At 34.8% G+C, this 18654-nt stretch overlaps 1 protein-coding gene across 9 annotated transcripts in view; it reads right to left on the reverse strand.

Annotated features, from left to right (window-relative positions):
- Positions 1-18654, reverse strand: part of IMMP1L (inner mitochondrial membrane peptidase subunit 1) — a 90171-nt gene that overhangs the window by 12099 nt on the left and 59418 nt on the right. For 5 of the 9 annotated variants that reach the window (XM_074272933.1, XM_074272937.1, XM_074272935.1 and 2 more), the window contains 2 exons: positions 8661-8749; positions 6436-6562 (listed from right to left, as the gene is read on the reverse strand). In XM_074272933.1, the coding sequence (XP_074129034.1) occupies positions 6436-6562; positions 8661-8749 (216 nt within the window). Of the gene's footprint in view, positions 1-6435; positions 6563-8660; positions 8750-16451; positions 16586-18654 lie in introns of all 9 variants that reach the window. The other 4 variants (XM_074272932.1, XM_074272931.1, XM_074272929.1 and 1 more) reach the window with 1 other exon arrangement.

Raw genomic sequence — 18654 nt, forward strand, 5'->3', positions numbered from 1 at the left:
TGAAGGAGAAGTCAGAGATGTTCTAGAGTAGAGCAGCCAGGTGAGAAATGAGAATGTCCTGAGCTGTGCTCCGTGCTTAAATGGAGGCTCTATGTTCATGGCCCACTGCCCAATCAGAGGAGCAAAAGGCAGTGAGCAGTGAAGTTCCAAGACTGATGGGATTTTGCCAGATGACAAAGCTTTCACAAGTCACTGGCCAGTACACATATGAGCACATATTCATGCTTTATACTTCACACTGATAATAAGAAAATAGTTGAAAAAAATCATTTCTATTACTGCATTGTAATTTGATATTGTTGTTTTCAAGGGATTTTATAGGATATTAAATCATACAGGAGATAATTCAGAGATAAGATCTGAGATTGTTTTGCTCTCCAAAAATGAAATTTTTGTAAAATCACATTACATTTTCACAAAATATACAACATTAGATACACAACAAACATTAAACAGAGAGGGAACTTTTGCTCTTTATAAATTTCAACCAATCATGTGACTAGAAAATAATGATTTATTGTAGAAAATCATCTGTAAAAGTCTACCTGTTTCCTTTTCATATTTTCATCAAGAATAACCTTGAATAAATCAATTTTTAAGGGATTTTTCATATAGACAAAAATAAAGGAATATGGCTTGTTGCTTATTGTAATCCTTTTTTTTTTTTTTTTGTATCAACATCATCCACAGTTATTTTAATTGTCCAGTATCTTCTTTCATTCAGCTATCTTGAAAATAGATTCCTTGATTGTTTTCAGCTTTTCATATTGTATATGATGTGTTTTATGTAATCCACTGGCATATGTTTTGTAGACTGTTTAAAATGATTGGCTCCCTGCAACTTTTGAAATACAAAACCAGTGTTTATACTTGTACACTCTGTTAAAGTCTATTAAAAATTTGTCATTTGACTTAAAAAAAAAATTGATTCCTTGATACATGTACAAAACTATTTGTATCTCATCTAATTCAGACACCCTTCTCATCCTAATCATAAGTGTCATTTCTACTTCCTCATAAAAAATAAGGAATTGAGGTCTTAAAGAGTACAAATGTCATGGTTTTCCTATCATGATGATGAAAACAAAATGCTAAAGAATTTCTGGCACACTGTTCCATTTTTTCAGTTATTTGTTACCCTCTTTCCAGTTTTATCTATAAATTCTTTTGGAACTATTTGATTTAGCTGGGTCCCATTCTGACTTTTCTTCCTTCTTCATTATTTTTTGCCATTTTATGAGGTAAAAGTCAGGGAAGAGAGGAAGAGAAAAAGGGAAGGAGGCAGGAAGGGAGGGAGAGAAGGAAAAAAGAATTAATTTTACACAAATTGAATGTAAGTAGCAGTCATTTCTGCTTTGGCCACAAACCCTGAGGGTCTTCCCCTCCAATATTTATTTATTTATTTATTTATACTTTTGGATTAGGTGAAAAAGGCAATGCCTCAGTGCCTACTTAGCCCTAATCACATCATAGGTGTTGCCTCAAACAGACCTTAGCTTAAAAAGGCCAACATCTCCTAATACATCCAGGGCCATCTGTCATCCTGATCTGTATCTATCTGGCCACTGAACCCAGACAGCTCTAGGTCACCTTGCCCAGCCTGACAAAGGTCAACAACTCCCACCATTCACTCAGTGGCTTCAGAACAGGACGTCACCTGCCTCTACTTCTCACCAACAATATTATACGCTGTCCCTGGGGTGGGGGAGAATCCCTCACAAAATGGATATGTGCTAGACTCTTGTTACATACACGGTTTGTCTGACAGCATGTATTCGCTAAGTCTGGAATAGTCACGGCAGAGACTAATTCCTGTACTGAGACAAGTCAATTCTAGGCCTGCTAGAAGGTCTCTGCGATTTCTGCATTCTGGTACCTTGGGAGGGACCATCAGCTTACTTCCACCTCTTACTTCCAGGCACAGGGGTAGGGACTGAGCCAGCACAGCCACGCTGGAATTAGCAGAAATCATACACGTTCACCAATGGTTGCAGACCACACAGCCATCTGATGAGGGCCTGAGTACCTGGGCGAGGCTGGCAGAGAGGGGCAGGGATTCTGATGGCATTGCTCCCCAGGGTAGGCAGGGAAGGGCCCTGACAGGGCTTGGTGGAGGTTGTGAGCAGCCCTGCCTTGCTATGCTATAATTCAAATTATATTCGAGCTCTGTGATTAAATTTCCCCTATACCTCAGTCTGTGGCTCACACCTTTTCTGCTGACCACTCTAAATCAGTGGGCTATGGCACTCTGCCTCATGGAGGCTTTCCTCTCACCTCCCCCCCATGCCACGGTATCTCTCCCCTCATTCCTCACCATGTCTTTTCTGTTATAGTAAATACTTCTTTTAAGCTGCTAAATTCCTCTATAGATTTAGCATACGCCAATTTCTTGGGGTGTTCCCTTTCTCCTAGTTAATTGTGAGTTCCACTAAGGAACTTGTCTTTTCCATCATTACTTGTTAAAACCTCTTTCCTTGTTAATCTACTAATGCTCTCCCAACTCTATTTCACATTTGCCATTTCTGGTGTCTTTTATCTCTTCATTTTGTTTGTAATCTCTTCTCCTAAATATAAACCTACCTTTTGCCAAAGAGAATGGCCATTGTGACTTCTTCACATGACTGAACCTCAGTATTTGGTACCTAAATCTCATCATTTGGGGCTAAATCCCAAACACATCATCTGAAACTAGGAATTGCTCTCCTAAATCACATCAAATCTGCTTCAAAATCCCCATCTAGTCTTAAGTAAAGGTTTTCCTTTCCCTCCAACAACACTGCTCACAGTGTTTTATGTTTCATATCCTATGTTAATTTGTGGACATTCCTATTTATAAACTAAATAAATGGAATTTTAAAACTAAACTTGCCTGCAGGTTAAATCGATTCAAATCAGGGAAATCCCAATCTATATTAGGTAACCAACTTCTTTTTAACTGTGGTGTTTCAAATTAAAGCAACTTCGTAGCAAAACACTGACTTCTAGTTGAAGATTGAAGTGTTTGGCTAGCACAGAAAGGTAAGAGAGACAAAGGACCCACACCAGGAAGCTTGTTTTTAAATAATCCGAACTTCAGCTCATAGCATACTAGCCAAAACTCCTTCAACCAATTGAAAGAACTTAGCCCATAGAATCCTATAGAAAACATGGCAATAGCATCTTTCTGGGGATTACCTTGTTTCCAAAAGCTTAATGTAAAATATAAATCATGGTTTCTATGCAGCAAAACCTTCTCTACCCAACTTTCTCAAACAAAAAAAACCTGCTGCTTTTCCCAGGCCTCTGGAATCAGTAAATTTTTTTTTTTTTTTTCTTAAATAGGGATCTGTTTATGTTACTTTTTGCCAGCTTGTGAACAATGCTATCTCTTTCATATGCTAAATTGTATATTCCAGGTTCCAGACAACAGTGTGTAGGTATTTCATTTTCTGAACTGGCTACAAACAAGAAAGGACATTCAATACTGATATTCAGTGTAGTATTGCTGTATCTAATGAAGAGCAAATTTCCAACATAACTCAAGCAACAGCTTACTAGTAGTATTACAAACTTATCAGCAACAATGATTTGTTATGAATTTGAACTAGAAAAGATAAGAGGCCATTTACTGAGACAGCACCAGTGTTAGTTTGAGATAGCTAAACAGAAGCCCTCTCCAACTAGGGTAACAGAATGAAAGATAGCAGTTAGGACATCTCTTCAGGGACTTCCAAACTTGGATGAACTGTTCATATAAATTGGCTTGATTAATGAAACACATTTGCTGAATTGGTTCTATAAAAGGTACAATGCGAACTTCTATAGCTTGACTAGGCCAGATGAGAAAACATGAAAAAAAGATATTTGGCAATCCCAGGCTTTTCTTTCAGAAGCAATATTAATATCTGATCATCAAATACCCCACTTTCTTCTCTAATTCCAATGTCTATCCATTTAAAAAAAGCAAAATTTGAGAAACTGTTAGAACTGCTAGTAGTACAATTGGACAATTAAAATATAGGCTATCCCATTTAGGTTCTTAAATGTGCCAGAACCCATGAAGGGCCTATTTGAAAAAAAATGGAGCAACAAGCTCTAATGTATTCAAAGTTCAAACTTCACAACCCCCAAATGAATGGTTGTGATTATCCTAAAGATAGTGGTTTTTAAGAAAGTAATCTTTGAAGCATGGTTTGATGATTGTGCAAATACTACAAGATCAATAATTTTCCATTAAGAAATTAAATATTCCAAAAGTATATATTGAACTCAATGTAAACATTAATTTCTGCTCATTAAAACATCTTATGATTGAGTACATACCATCTGTTAAATCAGTCCCCTCCTATCATTCAAAATAATTTAAATCATATTTTCCTTGGTAAGTCTTGTCTGATTAGGAGCAAAGAGTACTTATAATTAAGGCCTGAAGTTTTGCTAATGCTCCTCTAATAACACTTAGACAAAAAATCTAAAGAAAACATGAACAAGTCATTTTATGTCATTCATCTTGTTTTTCTAGTGTTAAAGTTCATAGATGGCAGTTAACTCAACTAAATGAACATTAGGAATAGAAAATGTCCTTTAAATAGTGGCTGTCACAGAATGCTGATTGCTACATTTAGAAAAATTTAAGTTTTTTTTTTTTCATTTATTTTTTGAAGATGGAAAATGACTGCTAGTAAATAATGCTCCTTTTTAGAGATCTTCTGCTATTTTAGGTTTCTTATCATTCCAATCATCTAACATTTATACATACCCAATGAAAATAATATTACAAGATGAAAATACTTATATTTGAGTATAAGATTTATCATTGGTACTCAATAAATAGTAATTAATCAAAAGAATTTAGAATATATAGTTAGGGGCTTTTATAATTACTTTGTTGGCCTAGGATTTTAGTTCTACACAGATCAACAACTTTTCTGTAACTGATAATCTTAACTCTTTAAGGACCAGAGAAGTTAAATGGATTCGTCCAGGATGACAACCAAGCAGCAAAGAGGAATTCATGGGTTACAGTTTAGTATAATTATGAAGGTAAGTTAATCTAGTAATAAAAATATTGACCTCATAAGACCAATTAGAAGAGATGTTAGTTAATTCTTTAATCTATTACTTCCCATACTGACCCATTCTCTGTTATTGAAACAGCAGGTTCTAGCCCCCTGAACTCATGCCATGATACAGACTGTCACTGGGCCTGGAATACTCTAATTCCCATGTCTTTGAATCTCTGACTTCCTTTGAGACTCTGCTCAAAAGTCTGTAGACCTCTCTGGTCTCCTGAACGCTGGGGCCTTCCTCTCTAGGATTGCCTTACTTCTACTTACAGACATGCGGGGTTCCTTTAAATGGAGCTAACTTACACGAGAGTAGAGACTGTTGAGGTTTTCGCTGCATCCTCAGACCTTGGTATAATGCCTGCTACAGAAGGTCTTAATAACTGCATGTTGATTGGTTAATTGAAGATATTTAAAATGCCAAAGGAGTTTAAGATACTATTCCTATAGTAAGCTGCCTTACATGCTAGACTGAATATGTACAAATAACACTACCCTCTAGCCTCTCTCTAATGTACCATGGCTAGTAGCATGATGGACAGCTGGAGGAAGAAGATAGAGATTGATTTACCATATCTTAAGCACTTACTATATATTATGTGCAAGGCATTTTCTTCTTCCTTCATTTGCAATATAATATCTGCATTACTCTTAGCTTCTAATATTAGAAATAAGTAGAAGACAGAAAGTGAGTGATTTCTTGGTTTATAAGATAAATCAATGTACTGATTAAAACTAAATAATACTAAACCTAATAGTCATATTACAGCCAAGCTTAAAACTTCTTAAGAAATGCAAATTGTGGATTTACATTTGAATCTGATCAAATATTTACAGAATAATTCATTCCAATGCAATATGAACTATTTGAAAAAACAGATTGGAGTCCTACCAAAATTCCCTTTATAGCACACATATGATGCTGAAAGCTAAACCAGGAAGAACCAAAACAGAAAAGAAAAAAAAAAAAAAATAGACTACTTTTCTATCCAATGAATCTTGATGCAAAAATTTTAAGTAAAGTAGGAGGAAGGAAATTATAGTAATATATCACAAGGATCATAAACTATGACTATGTAATAATGATTACATTTCAACAGATACAGAAAAGGCATTTGATAAAATACAGCACCCATTCCATTTGAAAACAAACAAACACACACTAGAGAATATAGGAATAAATGGCACTTTCCTTAAAATGGTAACTAACTGGTATCTATCTAAAATCATCAGCAAGCATTATGTGTAATGGGGAATAATCTAGAAGATTTCCCAATAATATCAGGAGTAGATATATGAACATTAAAGTCTTACTTTCTTTTTTAATTGTATTTACTTCTCGTTGACCAACTATAATGCAATATAGAACACAAATAGTTCCATTACTTACATAACTATGGCTTTTAAGGTAATCTGATGGGCTATGCGTGAAAATTTTATCTCCTTCCAAGCCAATTACTCTTTTACAAATGTTTGATTTAGGGTCACTTGGACTTTTGGCAATTATGATGTCACCTCTGAAAGGAAAAATTAAGAAAAATGTCAAACTGCTTACCAAATGTTATTTATACATAATATGTTGTTGATACTATTCTAATACATCCTATACATTATACTCTAATGCATATGACACATTTAATACTTTACAATTTATTATAACAATCACTAATCTTTACAGAGTGCTTAAAAGTTTCAAAACTCTTTGCAAATATCATTTTCATTTGTTTCTTGCAAAAGGGAGGTAGATGCTATCATTATCTGTATTTTAGAACTGAGGAAACTGAAGCCAATTGTGAATATACTTCTTGCCCATGGTCATACAACCAGTAAATATTAAATCCAGATTCAGTCAGGTCTTCTTGATTCCAAGTCCAGTGTTCTATTTACTACCTCACCCAGCTCTCCTTTGATCTTCATAAATCCCACCCTGGAAAGTAGGCAATATTATTTTTCCTGGAAATGAGGACTCAGAGAAAAAAATCACTTTCCAAGGACATATGCCCAATAAATGGCAGATTTAGGTCTAGAACTCCATTTTAATCCAATGTACTTTCTACTACCCCATATGTACTGATATGGTCTCATGTTTAAAAGTGAGAAGTAATCAATTACTGTAGTAGCAAAAGTATTCCTATATCTGTGAGTTCCATGATCTGTTTCCCCCACTTCTGTGAGCTACCATGTGTACATTAATCTTCAGAACTAAACCACAGAAAAAGAACCCACTATAAATCTCTCAAAACTATGTAAAATTAATCATATTACTATCACATAACCCAGTGTTAACACTTTGAATAGATAGAATAAGTAGAAAGATCAATCTTGCCTTCAAGGAAGTCAGACAGCAGCCTTAGTTATGCTGAATGAACATGTTTGTTTGCAAGACAACTCAACATTTAGTTTTATTCAGTGAAGAAATAAATAATACACAATTTAAGTCATTCCAGAAGTTTTACTTAATGTCTTTTATGTACCCCAAAGCTACAAGATTCTCTGATATTCTCCCACTTTCCAACAAGTGGACAAATTTGTTAGGGAAAGTGACATGAGAAAAAACAATTCAAGTGCAATAAAAGAATATTAAACATCCAAATTGTGGCACAGGTAATAATACCATCATATTAAAGCCAACAATATTATCAGTACTATAGTGTGGAGGAGTAGGTGAAATAAGTCGTTGTTGTCAGAAGTTTGGGGCCTGAATTATAGTTCAGTTTTCAGCTGTGGGTGACAAAGAGACTATCACCAAATATCTCAGAATCTTGATTTCAGATTTTGTAAAATACAGATAATAATTGCAGCATTTATTTCATAAATTTATGAAGACCAAATAAGTATGGTAACCCCTTTGCAAATCTCAAAAGCATTATTTGAATGAGTTATCATTTCTACCTCCACTATGGGAAATTATGAGTGAGAGATCCATGTAATATAAAGGAATATGAGGTAGCTTTAAGAGAGAGGATAGCAAGTGAGATGGAGATTGAAGGGCAGTTAACACCCAGGTGAAAAAGAAGAGTAATTGTATACATGTATTGGATGTATTTATATAAACACACACAAACATGCACAAATAAAATACTGACATAAAGCATGAACATAGTATGTGTGTGCATATATCTGTGTATATGTATGTGATTTATTAGAAATACTGACACCATCATTACATAATATAATTCTTCACCTACATTGGATACTCATATTCTATGAGAAATTGAAATACCCATGCTAAAAAAAAAAAAAAAAAAAAAAAAAAGTCAAATCACTAATATAAAAGTAAAGAAAAAAGGCCATGAGAATTACATGAGTTTATCTATAATGATTATGGACAACAGCACAAGAAATTGGTAATTTCTCAAGGAAAATATTTTAAATGTTAAGCCACAAATAAGAAATTTATATTTAAAAAACAATTAAAGAACTGTCTAAAAATAGAACATGTTGCCTCAGTAATCAGTGAGTTCCTTGTTACTAGAACTCTTGAAGCAGAGGCTGGGGACAGCATAAAAGAGGTCCATGCTTTGGCTGAAGAAGGGCCTAAATGAGCTCTCTGATATTCCTTTTATCATAATCTTCTGAAATTTCTTACTTCAAAATTCCATGAGTGAAATTTACCTTTGGATAGCATAAAAATGTCGGCTAAGATTTTCTGCGAAGACAATGTCAGAATTCTGGATTGTAGGTTCCATTGATGGTCCAGAACACTATAAAAAAATTATTTTATAATTAGAACACATCTAATGGAAATTATGAATTTTAAAAATTTCTTTTAAAGAAGTCTTACTCCCCAAGCTCTTGCTATTCGTTATTTTGAAATAAAATAATTCTTAAGATAACAAAGTGGATGCAAATTTTATAATTCAATTCAACAAATATTAAGTGCTTTATGATATGCTGGCCACTGTGGATACAGACAAAAATGACAGACCTCAAGAAGACTGCATTCTATTGGAAATCACCTCTATAGGGAAATAAATACAAAATAATTTGCAGAAGGGATACCAATAGCTAAAGAGTTTCAGAAAGATTTCATCTAGGAAGTGACACATACTTTGGGTTTTGACTGAAATGAGGGATTTTTGGAAGCAGAAGAAAATAATGATGGACAATGGCCTGTACAAAAAAGCACAGAACCCGAAGAAAGAAAGGAGTCCCATGTAACAGAGTAAGGAGTCCACCGTGGCCGGACTGCAGTGGATAAAATTAAGTAATCTGTAACATGCCCCAAACTGTAAATGGTTTTACTTATAAAAGTTAGGCCAAAGTGAACTTTCTCCATGCCTACCCATCTATATGACCCATATCTACATTCTGCCACAGGTGGATTGCAGAGGGTTACCCAGCATGCTTTCTCCCAGTGTCACAAAGACACCAATAGCATATAAGAAACATCCTCCTCCTTGCCAGGATGATCCCATTGTCTTTTGTGATCATTTATTTATTTAAAATTATTGTTTACCCTTGTTCTTCTTTGGTCCTTGTGTATCATATTATGCTTCAGCCTGTTGTCCCTAGCCATGGGCCAGTACCTAGTTTTTTATTTCTTAGAAACTATAGATTCCCAATCATGCAGTAGGAGCATGTTGGTATTAAAAAGAGAGGCTTTTCCAGTATCCAAATGATGAATGATCAAAGGATATGAACAATTTTCAGATGAAAAAATTAAAATGATTTCTAGTCATGTGAAAACATGTTCTAAATCACTGTTGATCAGAGAAATAAAAATTAAGACAACTCTGAGGTACCACTACATACTGGTTACAATGACAGGAAAAGATAATGATGAATGTTGGCGGCGACGTGGGAAAACTGGGACACTGATGCATTGTTGATAGAGTTGTGAACGGATCCAACCATTCTGGAGAGCAGTTTGGAACTATGCTCAAAAAGTTATCAAACTATGCATACCCTTTGACCCAGTAGTGTTTCTACTGAAATTATATGGCAAAGAGATCTTAAAGGCAGGAAAGGGACCCACCTGTACAAAAATGTTTGTGGCAGCCCTCTTTATAGTGGCAAGAAACTGGAAACTGAATGGATGCCCATCAATTGGAGAATGGCTGAATAAACTGTGGTATATGAATGTTATAGAATATTATTCTGTAAGAAAGGACCAGCAGGATGATTTCAGAAACGCCTGGAGAGATTTACATGAACTGATGTTGAGTGAAATGAGCAGAACCGAGAGAACATTGTGCATGGCAACAAGATTATACAAGGATCAATTCTGATGGGCGTGGTTCTCTTCAACAATGAGATAATTCAGGCCAATTCCAATAGACTTGTGAGAGCCATCTGCATCCAGAGAAAGGTCATGAGGACTGAATGTGTATCATAACACAGTGTTTCACCTTTTTTGTTGTTGTTTGCTACTTTTTTCTATTTTTCCCTTTTGATCTGATTTTCCTTGGACATAATGATAATTACTGAAATATATAGAAGAATTGTACATATTTAACACATATTCAATAGCTTGCTATTTATGGGAGAGAGGTAGAGAAAAGGGAGAAAAATTTGGAATACAAGGTTTTGCAAGGGTGAGTGCTGAAAGCTATCTGCACTTATTTTGAAAATAAAAAAATCTAGTATCTGAAGCTGGATTTGAATTCAGGTTCTCCTGACTAAGATCCTCTGTGCCATTTAACTGCCCCAAAAGGTAAAATTCTTGAATAGGGAAAGGCATAGGATAAGTGCTATTAAGCACCTACGTCCCCAAGGGAGTATTAAGAGCTAGAAATAATACTATTTGGATGCAGTCTTCTTCCTACAGGCTCTGCAATATTCCAGGGCCTAATGCATGATGTCATCCACAAATAGGAACACCTGAAGGACTTCATCATCTACAAAGTGTCCCTTTTTGACCTGGAATTCTGTGCTGAATTTCTTCCATTATAATGGCAAAAATCTTTGGTGAGCATACATCTTTCCATTTATGCCACTCTGGACATGAATGATCAGAAGACTGTCAAAAAAGATTATGCTATATCTCTCAGGAAATCATGAATAACTCTGATATTTTTGCATGGGAAACATTTTGTTGGAGGAGGATCTTTCAGATGATATTTTGCTTTACCAAATCAAATGCATGGATATAATTAACAATTAGCAAAAGTGGAAATTTGTATTCTCAGCATCTTTCAATTGTATGACTATTGGTTGACATGGTTGACTATTTTTTATTTTATTTTCAAAACATATGCATGAATAATTTCAACATTGACCCTTGCATAATTTTGTGTTCCAGATTTTCCCTTTCTTCCCCCAACCCCCCTTCCCTAGATGGCAAGCAATCCAATATATGCTATACATGTTAAAATAGATGTTAAATGACATGGTTGACTTTACAACAGCACTTGAAAAGGTCCATTTGTTTCTTACTAATAATAAATCAATCAACATTAAGTACCTATTATATGCCATGCACTGTGCTAAACACTGGATATATAAAAAGAGGCAGATAGCAAATAAATAACAAAATAAAGGCATTAGAATTAAGAATTGACAAAAGCTTCTAATACCCTCACTAAGGGATGATTCCAATGCACATGTAGGTAATTCTCACAAAAATTCTGTACAGATAACAAAGTAGACATATAGTTCAGTATTAATCTTCTTTTGCTCAATTTTGGAGGATAGTATTAATAAGATCTATGATTTTTTTTTCATTTATTTTGTAATTTCATCTCCTTCAGATAATTTGTAAATTGATCCCTCAATATCCCCACAACTATGTCACTTTCAGCACAAAACTCCACTCTATACACTTGGCCTAATTTCCTTTTTTGGGTGCTATTTCTTTTTTCTTTTTTTTTTTTAAATTAATTAATTTAAAAAAAATTAATTTTATAATTATAATTTTTGACAATATATATGCATGGGTAATTTTTTTACAACATTATCCCTTTTACTCACTTCTTTTCCGAATATTCCCCTCCCTCCCTCTAACCCCTCCCCTAGATGACAGGCAGTCCCACACATATTAAATATGTTACAGTATATCCTATATACAACATATGTGTGTAAAACCAAATTTCTTGTTGCACGATAAGAATTGGATTCCAAAGGTAAAAATAACTGGGGTAGAAAGACAATAGTACAAACAGTTTACACTTATTTCCCAGTGTTCCTTCTCTGGGTGTAGCTGATTCTGTCCATCATTGATCAACTGGAACTGAATTAGATCTTCTCTATGTTGAAGATTTCCACTTCCATCAGAATACATCCTTATACAGTATTGTTGTTGAAGTGTATAATGATGTTCTGCTCAATTCACTCAGCATCAGTTCATGTAAGTCTCTCCAAGCCTCTCTGTATTCATCCTGCTGGTCATTTCTTACAGAACAATAATATTACATAACACTCATGTAACACAATTTATTCAGCCATTCTCCAATTGATGGGCATCCATTCATCTTCCAGTTTCCGGCCACTACAAAAAGAGCTGCCGCAAACATTTTGGCACATACAGGTCTCTTTCCCCTCTTTAGTATTTCTTTGGGATATAAGCCCAATAGTAGCAATGCTGGATCAAAGGGTATGCACAGTTTGATAACTTTTGGGGCATAGTTCCAAATTGCTCTCCAGAATGGCTGGATTTTGGTGCCATTTCTAACTCTATAGGCATATCTAGAATTGTGATGATAGACTTCCAGTATAGTTAGGAGAGGAAAATAAAAAGCATTTATATAGGGACTAATGTGTGCCAGGTACCATGCTAAGCGCTTTATAAAATATTATCCCATTTAATTTTCAAAACAACTCTGGGAAGTAGATGCTATTATATTTTTCAGTTTACTATTATGGAAGCTGAAGTGGACAAAGATTAAATGAATTACTGAAGATCATACAGCTATAAAATAAAACTATATTTGAAATCAGGGACTTCAGGGCTAGCACTCTCTTCATTGTGACAAATAATTGTCTTTAATTTTCTCTATTTGTTCTACAGTCCTTAATAATGAAAAAAACTTTTTAAAAAATTGTACATCTTTTTCATTTTTTCTTGGATTTATTGTCCTCCTCCTATTTTATACTATTTTATACTAAAAAACTTTTGGGGAGTTCTGTCTCCTCCCACAATTTCTTTAAACTGGTTTTATCCCCTACCGTTTTTCCAATTTTCTATCACTGATCACTACAAGATTTTACAAATGATATCATATTCTGGAACAATGCTGTCCTAAGTGGACATATCTTTTTTCTTGGCAAGTGAGTCAAGTGTTTCTTGACTAAAATTTTTTTTTTTTTTAATAGAAATTGATATACAACAGCTAAACTTTTATATGATTATCTATCTTTATCTATTCCATTCATATCCTATTTTTTAGTGACAACTGTTTAAATAAGTAAAGATGTAATAGTTTTGTTTGCATATAATAACTTTAAATGTATTTTTATTTGAAAATTTTTATATTAATTTTTTCTTTGTTGTAATAAGTCAATGTTCTCTCTACAGAAAGTAGACTTAAGAATCATCCCTACATCAAAAAAGTTTTTACCCATTTGTTAACATTTTAATTCATTTCATTTTGTTGTAGGATATTATTTGGTACTATATAGAACCTAATTCTTTTCTTGAAGAAAGTATTCAATTATTACACCATAAGAAATTACAAATATGAAGAATTCAAAGACATCTGACAAGACTGAAAATGCAGTCTTGATCAGACTTATGCTAGTTAGTACATAAGCTAAAATTTCTTTCATGGTAGTGTTTTTGCAAATGCTAATCATGAGCACTACCAATTTGAAATAAGCAAATATCCCATGAAATCGTGTTTCTTGCTGCTTTGGAGCACAGCAAAAACAACTGACTCCACCAATTCTTCATTTTCTTCTGCAAACCATCCTTCCATTTAGATACAACATCTATTGGCCACTGGACAAAGAGTGAAACACTAATGACTAGGTTGAAGCTTATGTGATTTTAGTACCCCTTTTCCACTGTGTATACATAGCCACTATAACTGCAAGATGGAAAGTCATAGGCCCATTTCATATTATTCTTTCTATCCTGAGTCATCATAGTTAAAGAGGCCATTCAATAGAAATTGAGCTTCTCTGAACTTTCAGCTTAGGTGTTCCTCAGAAAATACTCAGTCTGCTGCCTGGACTATCCATACATATATAAACATGAAGAATACACAAATACAAGAAATAATTTCAAGAAGCAGAGAACACTAATGGTTAGGGGACTATCACAAAAGGCTTATATAGGAGGGCTCCTGAGCTGAGCTTTGAAGGAAGAATTCAAAGAGGTGGAGGAAAATAAAGTGAGGAGTTTGTTCCAGATGTAGAAGACAGCCTGTGTAAAGGGATGGAGTCATAAAATGGAACATAAGGTACAAGTAACAGCTGGCATAAGCTATTTTCACTGAAATGTAGAGTAATATGAAATATGACTGAAAAGGTAGATGGGAGACAGATTATGAAGGGCTTTAAAAGCCAGAGTAAGGATTTCTTTTATCCTAAAAGAAATATGGAGAACAAAGTTGGATATATGATATGAGAGACAGTATTTGGATTGGTGAAAGCTGAGGATCATGGAGATAGAGGATCATCATCAAGAGAAAAGAAAAGAACTAAGAACAAAACCTTTGGGGATGCCCAAACTTAGCAGGCAGAAACAGGAGGATGACTCTGTAAAGAAGTATGAGTGCAGACAAAGTAGGAGAATAACTAAAAGAGACTGGTGTCACAAAAGTCAAGAGAGGAGAAAGACTCTGGGAGAAGGGAAGGTCAACAATCTTGAAGAGGGGTCAAGTAAAATGAGGGCTAAGAAAAAAATACAGAACAACTCAAACAGCCTGCCTAGTCTTGGAGAGATAAATTCAGTGGAATGATGGGGCTAGCTACCAGATTGTTAGGAGCTATAAGGGAGTAAAAGGTGAGGCAGTGGAGATAAAAAACATAAATGACTATTTAGGGGATAGCCAGATTAAATGAATACTGTTAGTGGATCCAGGAAACTTAGCTAGATTGTACAGGAGAAAAGGCACCATTAAAATAAAAGAGACTGTAAACTGCAGGTGATGACTGAAGGGACAAACTCCCAGGGTAATGAAAGGAATTGGGACACAAGGAAAGAAGAGGAGCTGATTTTTGTGAGAAAGGTTGACTCTTCATCAAAAACTGGAACACAGAAGTAAAGACTAGGGATAAAAAAGACTTGGTCATCTGAGGTACAGAATAGGGAAAAAAAAGATCAGGTTGGGTGGCTTGTTTTCTCAATAAAGTAGAAAGAAACAGCCACTGCTGAGGAGAAAGAGGACAACAGGTTTTCAAAGAAAGGAGGGCTGGAACAACAGCTGGTATCAAACAGAAATCTGTGTTGAATCTAGTCAGCATGGTTTTAAAATTTTCTTCAGTATGTGAGTGGGAAGAGAGAAGGTGAGTATTCAGTAAGGAAAAAGACCAAAGACCGCAATTTAGCAAAGCATGTCTGGTAAAAGGAACAAGGGCCAAGAGGCTAAAGGGTAGAAGTTAGAACAGTGTTGAGGTCACCCTATGAATCAAGATGATGCAGGGAAGAAAGGGAGGTCAGAGCATATTTAATCAACAGGAGAACAGAGAGCAGTAGAATAACTGAAGGTCATAGTGAAGATGAGAAGCAGGTTTAGGAGCAAAGCAGAGGAAAAGATGGAAAGACTGGAGGTTGTGATCAAAGAGGAATTTTAAAATTCAATATCATGGAAGCAGAGCAGTTATAGTATTGATGAGAATAAGGGTAGGAAAGTCCCTATCGTGGAAGCAGGGGAAGCCTGATAAACTACTGTGGCAGAATGTTTGAGGAAATACCAATGCATTCATTAAATCTTTCAGGTACACAAGGAGAAACTGAGATAGAGATGACTATGCTGAGCCAGGTACTGAACTATATTAAAAATGACTCTTACCTAGAAGTGGGTAGATGGCCCCATAAAATGAATCAAGTAATAAAGATGGGTGTATTAATAAACCCGAAAGGAAAGGCTGCTCCGTAATTGACAATGTAAGGTGAAGAAGTGGGAGTAAAAAAGCATATTTATCAGCAGATTTCTTTGCATCACAAAATGTTAGAAAAAGTATGTATTCATCAAAAACTATCAGGATTGGGGACATGTCCCTAACTTTATAATAACAATTCTAGGCAACATAATTGTGCCCTGTTGCAACAGGTCTTTATGTCTGTCAGAAATAAAATACAAAGCTTAATGGATAATAGATCTAAGTATAGAAAATCTTATTTTCTCTAAACATCAATTAACATTACACAGTGATACCTTCATCTGACCTCAGAATATGAGGAAATTTTGCATTTCAAACTGCATGTTTTGACCAACTAGCGAATACCTAGACAGATTTTTTTTTTTTACCAAAACTTAAATTTTTAATCAGTGTGACTGGTACTGAATATTCAAAACTTACCATGACAACACCACCAACATATTCAAAGGCACAATGAGCTATACAACCATACTGAAGAGTATAGCCAAGAAGTCGAATGGTTTTTCCCAGAATACTTCGAAGCATAGTTCTATGCAGACTCGGATGCTACTGGCCTGATAATAAATTTTTAAAAGTCATACAATTAATTTTTTAAAATATTGTCAGCATGCATGCTACATTTTAAAAAGGATATACTTTTTAAAAAATCACACCTTAATATTTGACATGAAATTATCTGAGAAAATATAAGGCTCCATACATCATATATAGGTAATATATAGTATACTATGCTGGAGTATACTACAACTATATATAATATATAGTCACTTGAACAATTCGTAAGATGTTTTTTCAAGAGGATCAAATGAGATATTGGGTATGAAAGCATTTGGAAAAGTATAAAGCACCATAACAAATTACGGCATCATATTCCTTATTTCTTTGGAATGTGCCTCATCTTTGTCCCTCCCTTTATCTTCCTACTGCTATTGTTCTTGTCTAAACTATAGCTCAGAACCTAATATCACTCCACTATTGTGCTTCTTTACTCTAATCCATCCTACATATTACTACCAAACTGTCCTAAAATGCCAATGATCAAGCCAATTTTCTGGCTCTAACATCTATGGCGTTATGTTGGGATCATTATGTTGGGATCAAATCTCAACTCCAGCCTGGCAGCTCTCTTTGATGTAGATGGACCTAATCTAACTTCTCAATGATATATCTCATGTCATTCCCTAATGTGATCAATTTGTTGCTAGTACCTTTCCCAGAAGGTTATAGACTTATATATATATATATATATCTTGTACAAAACTTTAAAATTTATATGTTGTCTGCCCTATTAAAATATGTTTCTTGAGGGCAGGGACTATTTTGTTATTGCTTTTGTATCTCTATCACTTTAGCATAGTACCTGGCACATGGTAGAGGCTTAAGAAATGCCTCCTGAGAAACAATTTCTAGTAGAGACTTTTCCCAATGAATATATAGCACTTGCCATCCCTCAAAATGTTTTAAAGTCCAACTCTGTAAACTTTTACAATATCTTGCTATTACGAGAAAGCACTTTATAAACTGGAAAATGTACATGCATGCTCTCTGTCTCTCTGTGTATGTATACACACACACATATATCTACATATGAGTTATTAATCCATTTAAAAATTTTTTTACTGTCTGTTACACTTAATCAGTACTGATAATACATATAGTGGTCTATTTTTTAATGTGTTCTCTCCCCCAGACGACCTGCAAGCTCTTTCATATAATCAAACAATTTTTAAACCTTAAGGTCAAGTTCCACGGTTCATATTTCTTTGTAGCCAATACACACTCCATTGTACATTTTAGTTATTTAACATTTATTCTAAGGAACACTTAGCAACAAGTGCTAAGTGTAACAAAGTGTAAAATCGGTTTTTTCAACTTATTTTCAGTCAAGGGGGAGACCTCAAGATCCCATACTCCAAAGTGTCCATGCCAGTCCTAGCCAATGCTCTAGTTCTGTCAACCTTCATTTCAATATCTAAATTGTCTATCCTACAGACTGCTCAATTATAAAATGAGTGGGGTGGACTAGAAGAGCCCGATGTTCCTTTTAGATTTAGAGCTATGAATTCCATAAAAATAGCTAGCATTTAGAGACCATTTTCAAGTTTGCAAAGCCCCATGTATGTCTTGTATGATATTTGATAGCCATAAAAACAGCCAAATTAAATGACTTGTATAGAGCCATATAACTCAAATGCGCTGTGGTCTGTGGCAGAATTTGAACTCAGGTCTTTCTGTCTCCAAATTCATTACTCTTACCCCCAGATTCACTGAACAATCTCAGTAGCATATGCATATTTAATGAGGAATCTCCAAGGAAAAATGCCTTAACTCAAAAAGTTAATCTCTTTGGGAATTAAATAATTTTAAAAACCACTTAAAGCTGATAAGAGATGATAATTGAGGCCATCTGGAAGTTTCTAGCATTCTTTAAATATACTGCACTGTGTAATTGGTTATTTCTTCTACCCTATTTTAAAATTGCTTGTGGAGTAGACAATAGAGTTTTAAAGTAGTTGCTCAAAGAACTGGACTTTCTCTGAATGACCCAGTTATTTTAAGGCCTATCTTTAACAGCTACCAAAACCAGGAGTAGCCCAGGGAATTTGCAATGGCATACTAGCTG

The sequence above is a fragment of the Sminthopsis crassicaudata genome, chromosome 6 (assembly GCF_048593235.1).
Source record: "Sminthopsis crassicaudata isolate SCR6 chromosome 6, ASM4859323v1, whole genome shotgun sequence".
NCBI lineage: Eukaryota > Metazoa > Chordata > Mammalia > Dasyuromorphia > Dasyuridae > Sminthopsis > Sminthopsis crassicaudata.